This window comes from Patiria miniata, unplaced genomic scaffold (assembly GCF_015706575.1).
Source record: "Patiria miniata isolate m_02_andy unplaced genomic scaffold, ASM1570657v1 HiC_scaffold_1, whole genome shotgun sequence".
Taxonomy (NCBI): domain Eukaryota; kingdom Metazoa; phylum Echinodermata; class Asteroidea; order Valvatida; family Asterinidae; genus Patiria; species Patiria miniata.
In genome coordinates, this window is record NW_024037047.1 from 16,366,833 (window position 1) to 16,381,377 (window position 14,545).

At 42.3% G+C, this 14,545-nt stretch overlaps 2 protein-coding genes across 2 annotated transcripts; one reads left to right on the forward strand and one right to left on the reverse strand.

The window, feature by feature from the left end:
- LOC119723742 (apoptosis regulator BAX-like) lies at window positions 1–13,475 on the reverse strand. The gene is made up of 6 exons (XM_038194574.1): window positions 13,147–13,475; window positions 11,646–11,886; window positions 9,382–9,517; window positions 7,096–7,212; window positions 5,900–6,010; window positions 1–4,062 (listed from the first exon to the last, which is right to left on the reverse strand). The coding sequence occupies exons 1-5, from the start codon at window positions 13,196–13,198 to the stop codon at window positions 5,900–5,902; spliced, it is 657 nt and encodes a 218-aa protein (XP_038050502.1). The 5' UTR covers window positions 13,199–13,475; the 3' UTR covers window positions 1–4,062.
- On the forward strand, window positions 1,063–1,836 carry LOC119730893. The gene has a single exon (XM_038203960.1). The coding sequence runs from the start codon at window positions 1,063–1,065 to the stop codon at window positions 1,834–1,836; it is 774 nt and encodes a 257-aa protein (XP_038059888.1).
- Window positions 13,476–14,545: the final 1,070 nt, after the last annotated feature.

The following is a 14,545-nucleotide window of genomic DNA, read 5'->3' on the forward strand; positions in this document are numbered from 1 at the left end:
ATGAGACAGAGAGAGAGGAGGCGGGAGGAGAGGAGACAGACAGCGAGGAGACAGGAGAGGAGCAAGAGGTTGCTGGACCATCCAGACGAAAGCCCCCTTCAAAGAAGAGAGGGACAGAGGTCCAGCCGGATTCGGACAATGATCTCGACCCCCCTTCTCCATACCAGGATGACTACCCTCCGGATGACCTGGGATGGACCCGCTACCTGGACGACTACACCATCCCAGGATTCAAGGGGAAGAAACCGCAAGGGCCCACCTTTAGGAAGAAGTCCTCACCATTGAAGTACTTCCTTAAGTTCTTCCCTTTGATCCCCTTCACCAACATAGTGAAGTGGACTAACAAGAAATTGTCCTCAAGCCATCTGCCCAGGACTTCACTGCACGAGATCAAGGCGTGGTTTGGCATACACCTGCTGATGAGACTGGTACAGATAAGGAACTACAAGGACTATTGGTCTTCAATCCTGGGCTGAGAAACACCCTCATCTCCAACACCATGAAGAGACACCGTTTAGATGTGCTGAATCAGCACCTAGCCTGCAGTGATCCAGCCAAGGACCCCAACCTGATCCGCGATGAGGCCCATCGGTACATGACCAAACGAAAACATCCATTGTACCCCCTCCAACCTGTGTGGGGTAAAGTTCGCAAGTGCTGCCTGAGGTGCTACAATCCTGGCCATGAGCTAACCATCGACGAAGCAATGATTAAATATCGTGGCTTTAATGCAAGCGTGAAGAAGTTCTTTATGCCGTTAAAGCAGATTCGTGCTGGCTTTAAGATCTACGCCATTGCAGAGTATGCCACTGGCTTCTTCCTCAACTTCATGGTCTATCCTTACAGCCAGAAATCATCGAAGATGAACGACATTGCCACGAGTGTTGCAAAGCACCACCTGAATGTGTACCATCATATCTTCAGGGATAAACTGTACACATCAGTGGGCCTAGCACGGTCATTGCACGCCAGCCAGACCTACCTTACAGGGGCAGTCAAGTGTAATAGAAGGGGCTGCCTTGTGACTTCACATCAACGAAATCCAACCCTGTGAATCTGAAAATGAAGCAGATGAGGCGAGCAAGGAGAGGCACCTTCTACACAAGGCAAAATGGACAGCTGACTGCCACCGTCTGGAAAGACAGCTGCATCATGATGCTGCTCTCCACTGCACATCAAGGCTGGAGGGATCCCGCCATCCACACCCTCAAGAGAAAATGTATAGAAGAGAATACAGGGCGGCTGAGGTCAACGACCATTCCAGCTCCTCCTCAGGCGGTCTCCTACACCAGGTGCATGGGTGGTGTCAACAGAGGCGACCAACTACGGTCATACCACACATGCGCCCGCAAGTCCCAGCACTGGTGGCGTGGGATCCTGTACTTCCTGCTGGATGTAGCCAGGGTCAATGCTTGGTTGGCCTACAAGCACCACCATCCAACCACGGATGACAGCGATAGCAGCATCAGCGACGGTGATGCAAAGGAGACAACAAAGGATGCCAACACGATGACCCACTCCAAGTTTGTTCCTGATGTGGCAGTAGGCTTGATTGATGGATATGCTGGAGGTGTCCCCCCTCGTCAAGTTACTCGCTCTCGTCCCGTTCCTGCCTACAATAACCAAGGCCACTACTCTGCAAAGATGCCGGGACGGAATGCTCGTTGGTGCAGGTGGTGCAGGGAGCACAACATCCTCACGAAGGCAGGTCTACCCAAGTCATCACAAAGAGGCTGTCCAGTTTGTGGAGTCAATCTCTGCCCAGGCCGCTGTTTCCTGAAATACCATAGAGCCAGTGACATCGAGAACGACTCCACCACCACTACCACCGACTAGAACACTTCAAAGCAGAATAGCCAGCCAAGTTTCTTGTACTCTCAGTGTTTTTTCTTCATTTTTTTACTACCTAAGCCCACCCCTCAAAAAAAACCCACAAAAAGTACAAGTAAAAGAAGGGGAAAGAAAATGGCCAACGATAATTTTGTCATTCTTTGAACCGGTGTGTTCAAAATGTATACACTCACAACTCATTTTTGTTCTCCATTTTTTTGACTACCAAAAAACCAAAAAAAAAACCAAAAAAAAAAAGGGAAAAAAAAAGGAGCAATGATTATATAGTTATTCTTTCAACTAGCAGCTGTGGTTGAAAGTAACAAGTGTTAGGAATGTTAACAAACACATGAGCCCCCCCCCAAAAAAAAACCCCAGTATTTCTGTTGTGGCACATTGATTGATTCCCCACTCCAACTAAGGGGAGTCCATGACCCTGCCCTGACCCTGCCTGGACCAGAGGCCCAAGGGGACCACACAACACACGAGCGAGTGCAATAACTGTGGCAGTCTGCAGCTGATTACTTGGGCATGGGTTGGCTGTACATCCCCCATGATGGATATGGAGAATGATGAAAATGATGCTGATTTTGTTGGGTTAGGTATCGTACTGGGAGTGCCTACTCTTCATACTGTGCTTTGGGCCTGCTGTACCCAATCAATCAGAATCACACAGGTAAGGGCCTGTTGGAGTTTGACTTATTGGTATATTGTTACAGTAAGAGTACTGTTGGAGTTTGTGTGATTGGGTACTGTGAGGAAAGAGTGTGATTGCAAGGTGTTGGAGTTTGTGTGGTTAGGGAAGGATGCCAGCAAAAAGGTTTGGGCAGTTAGGGTTAAGAAAGAGCTGTGGGCATTTAGGGATCCGTATGACCACTAAAAACTACGGGCTGTAGTCAACATCTCGGACAGTGAGGAGGAGGCATACCTGGAAGATGTCGTCAAGCAGATTCTGGAGGAGCAAGGAAATACCAGTACATGTACCTCTGAGAAAGAGAAAGGGGAGGACACCATTGAGTCCACAGAGGAGCAGCTTCAAACCAACGACTTGGAGGCGGAAAGCTCAAGCACTGAGGACAGTACTGAGGATGAGCACGAGGGTGGTGATGAGATGGATCATCACCTGAACCAGCAAAGGACGGGAGAAGGAAAAAGAAGAAACCAGACCCACAGCCAGACTCAGATAATGATCCGGATCCACCTCAGACCAACCATGAGGACTACCCACCAGACAAACTGGGCTGGACGAGATCTCTGACCAAGATCAAGGTTACTGAGTTTGCTGGACCCCAACAAAGATAATTTTCAAAAGGAACAAATATCCCTTGAAGTACTTCCTGAAGTTTTTTTCCGCTCAGTCTGTTCCTGCAGATCACAGCTTGGACAAACATCAACATGCCCAAGGTTGGCAGACGCGTGATGACAACGGTGGAAGAGGTTAGAGCTTGGTTCTGGATCCTCATGGTGATGGGACTGACCAAGATTCCTACTACCAGAATTACTGGTCAGCCGATCCTGGTTATTACAACTGGCTGAATGTAGGTACCATGCCTCGCCACAGATTCGAACTGCTATTAACAGAACACCTAACCTGTGCAGACCCAAACACCAACCCTGAAAATAACCCTGAGATGTTTGAGGACAGTAGAAAACACCAGTCCAGCATATGCGAAGTCATCCTCTCTGCCTGCTCGTGCCTGTCTGAGATGAAATCTTACCTAACGTCAGGGCCAAGAACAACATGGGCCAATATTTGGCAATTCAGGTGGCCTCCAAAAAGAAGGCAGGCAGGAATGATAAACATGCTTTTTTTTATTTGGCTTTATAGTTTACGTTTACATTTTGGGTTCCTTTTTTTTCCGACACCCCAACTTGTATTGAAAAAAAAATACATTCTCATGATAGTCTGGAGTGAACCATCGTGATAAAATGCATGTAATTTCTTGAAAATGGCAGCACACTAGGCGAAATTTCACAGGATTCTTGTTCTTATTATTTACTTACAATCAAGTAGATTATTCCATATGTTGGTAGTTTCATTTTAAAAATGGTGTTAATTACCTTTTAAAGTGTTATTTTTTTGATGTGAAAGTTGCTATGACGCATTTGACCACCGTAGGAAGGTTTGTCGTAGGAATGGCGATGCAGCATTCAAATACCCATATCAAACCCCGGCATTGCTGTGTTTCAACATCGGAGACGACAGTATAAAAAGATAATCACTGTTCCAACCTATTAGGAGATGGAAAATATAGAAGAAAAATCAATGAATGTCATTACAGGTAGAGTAGGACATTTGTCATTTGTGCATTGGTTCATTTGAAGCAATAAAAGTGCTCAAATCTACAAGACTGATGCTGAACAACTAAACCGATGAAGTTGTGGCTCAGTAAATGCTGTATATTCTGAGAAAACAATCTTCCAGGATCTTGATTTCGATTCAAAAGTTGCCTAGGCATAATTGTTCCTGAAATGTTCCTGAAATCAGCATCTGGAACACGTTCTGATGGGATTTCAATATAAGATGTTGAGCAAAACGGGTGCAGAGCCTGCACCATACAAATGTCCAGAACATGCAGTAAATAGTAGAACATTGTTTGTCAACGTATCAATTATTTTTCTGGTTTTTGACTAATCCTAACCCAATCTATCTTTAGTCCTTCAGTCTCAAGGCAAGTCATAAGCTATTCAAATGAACTTTGTACATGTAACCAAAACATTTGTCCCTTGTTACTTGTGACCGGACTTGACTTCCATACTGTTAATTGACCTATCGCCGTTTACGTGTTAGCCACGCCCCTTAGACAACCACAACCCTATGGAATTTTTAGACACTAAGTTTTGTTTGTCTCAGATTGTGCGTATTCCGCATTTATTTGTATGTCATGTAATTCGACAATAATTTAAAATCTGCGTTGACGTGATTCTACCGCGATTCTACCGCGATAGGTCAATTTCTCCAAAACACTGAACTGCAGGTTGTTACATGTTACATGGTTGTTATTAAGGGAATAAATGTGTGTTCGGGAGGTATTATATCTCTATGTTTAAGACCGGTGGGAGTATTACCCATCCAGACTCCCATCGGTCTTAAACAGAGTGTTTAATACCGACCAAACACATATTTATTCCCATTCATAAACATCTTTTCGGTCAAAAACTAGACGTTGTCAACCATTTTGTTCAACAATTTTACTTCAAGTTTTACGAAACAACCCTATGACTAGTATGGAATGCCCCTCCACAACTCATGTCGCGCAAAACCAGCTGGGTTGGTGTAGTGTGAATTTTGGAACATGAAATACTGATTCACTGGTAGTACATTGCGCATGCATACGTGAGGAATGTGAACGTTCAACCAATGGAACGTTAAAAGGCACCGGATTTCATGGGAGTCTAAATTTCATGTGACACTGTGTGTCATGTGTTTAAGACCAGCTAGCCATGTCTTTATCATATGTTTAAAGATATAGTCCATCATTTGTAATTTGTGCATTTTGTTCGTTTGAAGCAACAAAAGTGTTCAAAATCTAATGAAGGATACTGAACAACTAACCTGATGAAGTTTCAGCTCAGCTTCAGCTGTATATTCCGAGAAAAACAGCATTCTAGGATCTCAATTTCAAATCAAAAGCTGCTGAATCATGTTTTGAATTGTTTTGAATTGCAGCTATACGCGATGTCGCGCACCGATCCAACGAATAATAGCAACCACGCGCGCCTGTGCGTCGTGCCAATGCTTGCGTGCGCTGCGCCGAATAACAAAACGAACTACTAATTTAAATTTTCCTACGGTGCGTCTTAAGACGCACCGTTGGAAAGGCCTTCTTTCGTTGATTACTTCAAAATGATACCTTGCCAGACATATTAATTTCACAGGGAGTTTAGTCCCCTTACTATCTTTCAACCAAGTATGTTTTTCAACAATAGTACACTGGTTACTTTTTCGGATGGCTGCAAATGATGGACTATAGCTTTAAGACCGGCCACGTGACGGGCTCTCGACCAATAGGAGTGTGTAAACTGTCTTAGGTATTTATGAATACTAATTAACTATTAATCATCTTACCTATGAGCCTTTATTGAGTTTATAGACTCCGAAGCCTAACGTGAGAATTGACAGAAGAAAGAGGGTTCCAACAACCCGAGTTGATGAGCCAAAGTACTCCTTTATCGCCGTCTAAGAAACGAAAAAAAAAATCACGGTTAAATTGTGTAATTTTGTGTTTTTGCAGCTTTGACTTTTGTGTTGAAATCAACATTCCATGATAGATATTGTGGAGAGAAGTGGTCAAATGGTTATATGCGATGCTATATTGTTATGAATCCTGACGAGGAAATGGTGATCTTAGGCAAGACACTTTAGGACAAAAAAGTGTCTGCGCGCGCATAGCCGTAGCCATGCGCGTCGGCAAAATAGAAGGTTTTGTCTAATTTAAGATGGTGTCTCAAAACCGCCAAACTCACTGGTTAGACTGGAATCCTGCTGCTGCACAATTTTAATGTGTTTTAGATGGGGTTACGATGGAGTATAAGCTTTATGTGGCCTCTCTGGGCTCCCATATATTTTGCATCAAATTTAGTCAAGCACCATTTGCAGACAGTGTTGTAAGTTTGTAATTGTGCGTCTGGAACCCAGACTGAGGGAGTCATTGTCGTGTATCTGGAACCTGTACATTTTTTAATTAGCGCAATATGTAAGGGCCCAGACTAAAAATGTAATGACCAGCCTGGCAGCTATGCACGTCTTTGTCGCTGTATGGTCTGACGTTACCGGTTTTTTTCTGATTTTTGTCTTGACTATCCAAATTTCAAGAAGAATGTTTGTGTCAGTCAAGATCATAAGTGAGTACAGAATTCTCAAGCCTTATGGCCTTACTGAGGTCACCTCAAGCTCCACTCTGAAGGATATTTTTGAGAGTTTTAAGGGATCGAAGCATCATCTATAACATCAGCTGACATTTGAAGTAGGAAAAAAGGAGGGGGAAAAAAATCTCATGCCGCAACTTTTTAGGGGCAAGCTCCATACCAGAAACTGGAGACTTTTGTTTTGGCTTTACTGCAATTGCCTCTCTCCACCCAAGAGTATAAATGGGTACTTGTGAGGGTAGAGACCAGATTGCGCTTATCTTATGGGTGTCCTTTCACATAATTTGTTTTTATAATTTTTTTTCAAGCATGAAAATAAAATGTTTTTCAAGCATTGCAAGTTCTTTTGGTATCCTATAAAAAGGTCTTTAGTGATTCCATAAAATTGGTCTTTACCCAGCCTCCTCTGTTGATGATCCAGTCAGCGAACCGCCTGACCAGGAACCGGACTATCTCCTTGATAAGTTGATTAACCCAGCTTGGGAAGTTCTGTAGTAGAAGGTTCTCCATGGCCTAGGTGGAATAAACATCAACAAAAACAAAAGTAGTCATTTTACGAGCCTATGGTTCTGTCGCCGGCTGTGAATACGGGAATAAACATGTGAATGGCCAGTAAATGTATTAAACAAGTACGTTTAAAACTGGCTAGGGTCCTGCACCTGATTTCATGAAACTCATCGTAACTTATGATGCATCGCAGCGCTGCAACGCATCGTATCCCTACGACGCGTCGCAGCTGCGACGCGTCCTGCGATCCATTTCACAAAACACGTCGTAAGTGCGAGGCGTCGTAGGTGTATTTACAGCACAACTCGATGACTGTTTTATGTATTTAGTCAGCGTACAGTAAATAGTCGTCTGGTATTCAACAAAGAGTCGTCGGATCTCAGCTCGACATTTGTTAAACAAAGTGGCGGCCGTGCGATGCAATTTTAAAGGAAAACGAGCTCTCAGTGGACTGTGTAGCTACTTTGAAATTTAAATTGCAATATTCCAGGCTAATTCATTATTATTCAATGAATTTTCTATTTACAACTTCACACACATTGCCTCGGTATTATAATCTCGTTTATGTGATGTTTATGGCACAAAACTGGCTAAAAACGGACTCTTCTTATTTTACGACGACCACTAGACACGTCGTAGCTTGCGACGTGTTTTAAGCCGTTGCCAAGGAACTTACGAAGCGTTCAACACATCGCAACTTTCGTGAAATGGATTATACGATGCGCCGCGAGTTGCGTAACTCGAGTTGCGACGCGTCGCAGCGCTTCGTGAAATCGGGTGCAGGACGCAAATAATGGCCCTTGCCTTTAAACATGATACTCTTTTTCAAACCGGGTGAGCACATATTTATGACCATTCACAAATACTGCATGACGATGTCACACTGCCTGAAACGAATGGCAGGCAATACCGATTGCACCGTGCTTGTATGCATGGTAGCACATGAAATCGAATAACCCGCACTTTGTTCGGGCACTCCTGTGCAGTCGATAGGGGCAATAATTTACGGGCACGTGTACTGTCGCTTAGTACTTTCTCTTCGCGTATCTCTTAAATTGCAACTTTTCAAACTGCATCGTTTTTCATAAACCACTGTCAATCTTGGACATTTTAGAGTCTTTGGTAGCAAACAGCGTATCAAAATGTACATGTACAATGTACATGTAGCTAACAAAATTCCCCAACGGTGTATATGAATGACGTTATCATAAGATGATCCAATTCAAAATTGTGACCCCTCCAATGAGTGTGGACTTTCTTTTTTTGTGGCGTTAATACTGTGTAACACTCTTCCATATACTACCGTAAGCACACAGACTTACGTCTGAGGACCATTCTCAACAAAAGATAAACGTTCAAGGACAACAAAAAATCAATTGTTCTCTCTTTGTCTTGCTGAATGTACTACATGTACACGTACATACATACATACATGTCAGAATTTTGTTGTGCATTATTCAACACTACTACTGGTCAAAACAATTTATTATTATATTCTTGAACCGTGGGGTGTCATTGCATGTTTTGCTGGTATTTAAAATGAAGAAAGCACCATCGATATATCGATATTACTTGATTATTCAATATTATTTCGATATCAATATCGCCAACAGCAATCATTTAACCAGAATCGTATCGAAAATATAAAAAATGTGTCAGATTATCGTCAAAATAAATCTCGCGTTTGTGCGTTTACTTTTTATTTATCGTTTGCTGTATAGTGAAATTATTAAAAGTTGGTGGCAACTTGTGCTTGTGACTCAAAATAGAAACATCGCAAAATGCCAAGCGGCGTCGCTTTGTGCTCTGTGTTCGCTGGAATTTGCGGTCTCCTTAATGTGAAACTATAAAAAAATACTCGTTCTGGACAAATTCTCAGTGCTGAGATTTGTTTTAAAAAGTTTGAGCAATATGCTCTGGTGCAGAGAAAGCCGTAGAAAATTGGGACTTAAATTTGTTTTAATCAAAGTGGCATCTTTATCGTCTTTTACATGAGATAATGAATACAATATTCTCAAAATTTCTGATATATCAATTCTTTAAAATTCTGATATCGACTGTGCTTATATATAATATGAAAAGATCAGTGTACACATTTGTTTTTGTAGGCCTAATTCCTGAAAATGAAAATCAATTTCATGTAAATATTATACAATTTGTTTCATCACTGCTTACCCTGACGCACATCCGGTAGGCAAAGTAGAACAGACCGATGATTCGTCCCCAGTGAATCTCACCATCACCAAATATCACCTGAGCTACAGCGATGATCTTCTCAATGGGGGAATCTGTTGGTACTGTGTTAATTAATCTGTGGAGAAATGAAGTAAACAGTCCTATGAACTCCGTACACACGTACATTGTACATGTAACATGGGTGCTGCTTTGGTGGGTTGTAGCCTTTTCTCAAAGCGCGTGTCTACCTGGACGCGTGGCGCCACAGATTCTGGCACGAAAAAAAAAACAGTGCGAGTGGCGAAGCCACGATCACCTTTACCATCTTGTGGAGCTAATCATTATTCATGTTTTTCAAGTAATATGAATCATGCATGTATGCAAAAATATATGAACCAATCAACACGCACAAGCCATTTTTGAGCTGATGACTTGCGTGCATGCCCCCGAGCACGCACCCTACGCGTTCTATAAAACAAGACGCGCACGCATTCACATGTCATGCATTATGCACATGTGTCTACCAAATCGGTAGACAAATATAAAGAAAAACATAAGCGTTCTCCACGAGATGGTAAAGGCCCTCGCGGCTTCGCCACTCGTGCTAGTCTTTTTACAAGCCAGCATCCGCGGTGCGCCATGTGTCCGGGTAAGCGCGTGGGACTTGTCTAAAGGCTAGTGGGTAGAGGGTGACACTCGATATTTTGCAAAATTGTATGTAAACCGGTACAATGTACAGTGTATATGCCGTAACGAATAGTGCCACCTATTGTCAGAAAGTGTCAAATATTGGTTGCTTCAAACATTCGCTCGTACCCCACGCCCTACAAACAGATGCTGGGACAGGCTGATAAATTTATGCTAGTGATTGGATGGATTTTGACCTGTGACATGCAAGTCATCACGGCCATGACCCTGCAAGGTTTTAAACGGCCATTACGACTGAGTCATCACTCTTCTATTCCCATTCATAAATGCTTTTTTTCACAGAAAAGCGTCAAAATGTAGAAAATTTTGTAAAACATTTGTACTTTTTCAATTCTCATCACTTGCTCAGGCTCCGTTTCGAATTCACGATGGGTCAAATTGCATATTATGTGACACTTGAAATTTGTCGACATGGTCTGCAATGAAAAAAAAAACCCCAAAACAACAGAATGTGTGCATTTTTATGGGAAAGTTTTCGGATAGCATTTGCGCGCATTGGCTAACTGCAGTTTTAAACAGCTGCAGCTACATGTAGATGCTTTATACAAGGGTCATGATAAGTTAAGCAGAATGCCATCCCACTTCCTTCACAAGATTCTGTGAAGCTCATCAGCGTGTCCCAGTGCCCTGTTTTCAGGGCAGGGGTACGAGCCAACTTCAAACAGTGCATCCATGTTAGTTAGATGATGTGCACCTCTTCCCCCCCCCCCCCCCCCAAGAATAAATTTAGAAAAAATGTAGCATGCCCACTCGGGCTCTTGAATATTGTCTAGTATGCTGTCATTACCAAGGAACCGAGAGGAATGTTGTATTATATTGATAGTGGTTCGGACCGAATCATCGCTGTGAAAGGAACTACTTATTCAATTATGGGCACGAGCCAGCTTTTGAGTTTCTGCAGACGCTTTGAACATGTACATGTACATGTATGCTACATGTAGATGTACATGTATGTAATTTTCCAAAGACACAGCTGGCATGCAGGCATGCCCTGTGACCTCAGTGTGTGTGCTTCATACATGACAGATTCACTGACTGCACTCACGGTTGACAGCGAACAACGTATTTGCCCCCGTGTTTTCCAACACCATTGAACAGTTCAATGGAATGATGTCTGTTGTAAATTACATGTACATGTCCTAGCGAATCAGTTTGCATTTTAAATTTCAATTTGAATTTCATAAATTGATGACAAAATGACAATTTATGGTCTTCTTGTCTTGATAAACAACACCCCTTCTCAGGGGTCACATGGGCAGGGTGTACATTACCATACAGCCTCAATCCACCAAAATCCTCCTAAAGCGTCTGGTTGATTTTGGAGGATTTTTTTTTTTTTAAAGACATGTTAACACTTGGCACGTAAGCGAGCATGAACACAAACTGTTGATATACCTGCAAGTATCGAGGCTGCAAATTCACAAAAGCTGAACATTTAAAGCTCTGGTGAATTTCGCAGCGAACATTTCGTCACATTGAATTTGCTTTGCGTTCGCACTTGCACGAAGTATGTACAAACTTAGGCTCGAAATTTGTAGCACACATACAAAACGTACCTCTGGAGTTCCCTATCTTGATCCAAGATGTCGCCGATTTCTCTCAGTGTGCCTCCCACTCGCCTCCAGACCTCCTCCTGTTCCGGTGAGATGGAGCCTAGATCGGCCAGTCTTGGAGCTCCCTGAACGGAATCCCTCTCAAATCGATCGATGATGAAATGACGGAGTAGGACGGTGGCTTGCTCACTGACTTCATGGTAGCTGTGCTGGCGTTGGATCCGACGCATGCCATCATCTACATCTGATACAGTTCAAGTAGATTTAACTTTAATTCGAACTTGGTGATTATTAGGCAATTGTCACAATTCTTTTTTATTCAATTGATTTCAATACACTGTACACTTTGGGGCTTTCATCAAAAGCTTACGTAATTTTCCTCTTTTTTTGTGTCTAAATATGTACTGTGACGTTCTACAAGTTAAAGGGAATCTTTTTTGGGGGGCTGCAATTTTCAAAAACAATAATGTTGGCATGGAGCCAGACCAAAATTTGTCACCGGAAAATATTTAAGTACAAAAAACATGTTTTTTTTTTATTTGGCCTTAACGGAGGAAGACCAAGGAAAGATTTCCACATACGAAGTTCACTCAACACCCTGTGTACAAACCCTATGATGAGATTGGACTGAAACATTCTAAGTGTTTTCTAAGAAAATGCTTGTATTTTCTTACTGCTCAAATTGACTTTGATGACATGAAATTGCTATCTGGGGGCTTGTTAGTCAATACAGAGGAAAATTAGTGAACTTCATATATGGACATCTTTCCAAGACCAATAGGTCTAATTTATTATTAATTCTTATAGGCCTAGGCCCCCTAATTAATAATAAAACTAAGGCAGTGGATATTTTGCCGGAGACGGCAAATCTTCAGTAAACGTTAGTTTGCCGGATATGCACTGAACATGCGCAGTCACTGTTTTTTTGTACTTTTCCGGTGAACATCCCCAAACATTTTCCGGTGACAAATTTTAGTCTGGCTCCATGCCAATATTATCATTGTAACTTTGTATTTACAAGATGGGAATCAGACCATTTTATAATTTCGGACTTTATTTCCCTTTAAAAAAAATCCTCTAAAAAAAGTCATAGGGGGGCCTACTCTGCAATAAAATGTTTGAGACATATTAAAATAATAAAAGAAGAATATTCTTATTTATTTGGGGATGGGAAAAAAAAACTTAAAAATGTGGCGGAGATCAGGATTCGAACTCGGGACATCCCACTCTTTAGAGCAATTGCTTAACCACTGCACCGATTGTGCTACACAGCTTTAGTCATTTTTAGTGGGAATTTAATACATGTTATAATTCAGCCCTATCTTAAAGAGTACAGCGCCCTCTGTTGATATGGATTGCCGCCGGCAAACCTTTAGTAAACGTTAGTTTGCCGGCGTTACCTCCGGCAAAATATCCACTACCTAAAGCACAGCCTAGGCACAGACCACTGCAGACAGAAATGGGTTACGGACACGACTGATCACCCAGCCCATTTCCTGCTTACCATCATGACCATCCATCGGGGAATCCCCACCATCACCACCACCTTCTGCCATGACCGAACCAGGCTACCGGCGATATCGCGAAAAGTGTGGCGACTCGCGAAGTTATTTTGCTAACCGAACGCGTTGGTTGTGTTAGCCTTTTTGAGGGATGAGAGTAATGGGACACGAGGACAATTTTACCTCTTGACAAAATATTGACTCAGTAGGATCCAGCAGACTAATATTTTAAAACCACTTGGAGTAGGCTACTGTGAGGAAACTTTAGGGGATTTTTTTGTAACCAAAAATAAACGATTTGTCAATGTCATTTTCGTGAACGGATACTGCAAGTGGCCATCTTTAACAGCGCCCTCTGTTGTTAACACCTGGTGGCGCGCTTCGAAAATAAGCGTAATTAAACTTTCGTAAAATAATTGTCACTCGGCTCAGGTAGGAACTCAATAACATCGCATGACGTGAGAGTGAAATATCGTGCCAAAAAAACGACCTCTTATATTACTTCAGACTCGGTGTTCTGCAAAGAATATGTGGCGGTCATTGGGTAAACTCTGAAACTAGGCCGGATCGAATTCAGTGAACTAAAATGACAGGTCCTCGACCATATAATAGTAGTATTGCTTTTTTTTCCCCCAGTGCCCATCTTGATTGTGATGTAGATTTTTTTGTGTGGCATGGTAACTAATAATAATAATGATAATAAAATGTCTTTTGTGGTACAATTATATTAACTGAGTTGAAGGACTTATTCTTAGTTACAAACAAATCTAAAATGACATTGAGAATAGAACTGTATTCAAGTAAGCCAGAGTAGAATCTCGAATCCATCGGGTACTTATTTTTGCGTCATCATTAATAATTCCGTTCTCACACAAGTGCGGTGTGAAATCAAACGTGAATGCCAACTAAGGAGACCTAGGTGCGAAAATGCTGGATGTGAAAGGTCGTAAACTTGTAAAATTTGTTTTTACCCATCCCCAACTGATTTCATCTTTTTTTTTCTTGTGCAATGTCAAGATAAAATTCCAACATGAATATTTTTTTGTAAACACATGTAATTTCATGTGCAATAAACTATGTAAGTTCCGTGGATTTGCCGGTATTTCTTTTGGGTGGACTGACAATTAAATTTTTTTCAGGGAGGCGTGCTATTAAATATAGTCTAGACCGGTTATTTTCTCCGGACTCTTGGGCCTTCGAAAATTAATAGGGGGGGGGGGGGGGGGGGGGGGGGGGGGGGGGGGGGGGGGCTCGTGCCATTTATTTTCAGTGGGGAGCGCTGATAAAATCCTACAATCATGCACACTATATTAACTAAAAGTGTACAAAATGCACCCTTCTCAAGACTTTTTATGTAGGGTGAGACCGTTCACATGTACGTCACATTCTTACAGTTGCTAG

What these genes read in the sequence shown, in the direction of transcription:
- LOC119730893 (XM_038203960.1), top strand. Translation starts at nt 1,063, where the DNA reads ATGAAGCAGATGAGGCGAGCAAGGAGAGGCACCTTCTACACAAGGCAA.
- LOC119723742 (XM_038194574.1), bottom strand. Translation starts at nt 13,198, where the DNA reads ATGGCAGAAGGTGGTGGTGATGGTGGGGATTCCCCGATGGATGGTCAT. An exon ending in CCCGATGGATGGTCATGATG is followed by an intron (nt 11,887 to 13,146) that starts GTAAGCAGGAAA and finishes GAACTGTATCAG; the next exon opens with ATGTAGATGATGGCATGCGT. An exon ending in TCATCAACAGAGGAGGCTGG is followed by an intron (nt 6,011 to 7,095) that starts GTAAAGACCAAT and finishes TTCGTTTCTTAG; the next exon opens with ACGGCGATAAAGGAGTACTT.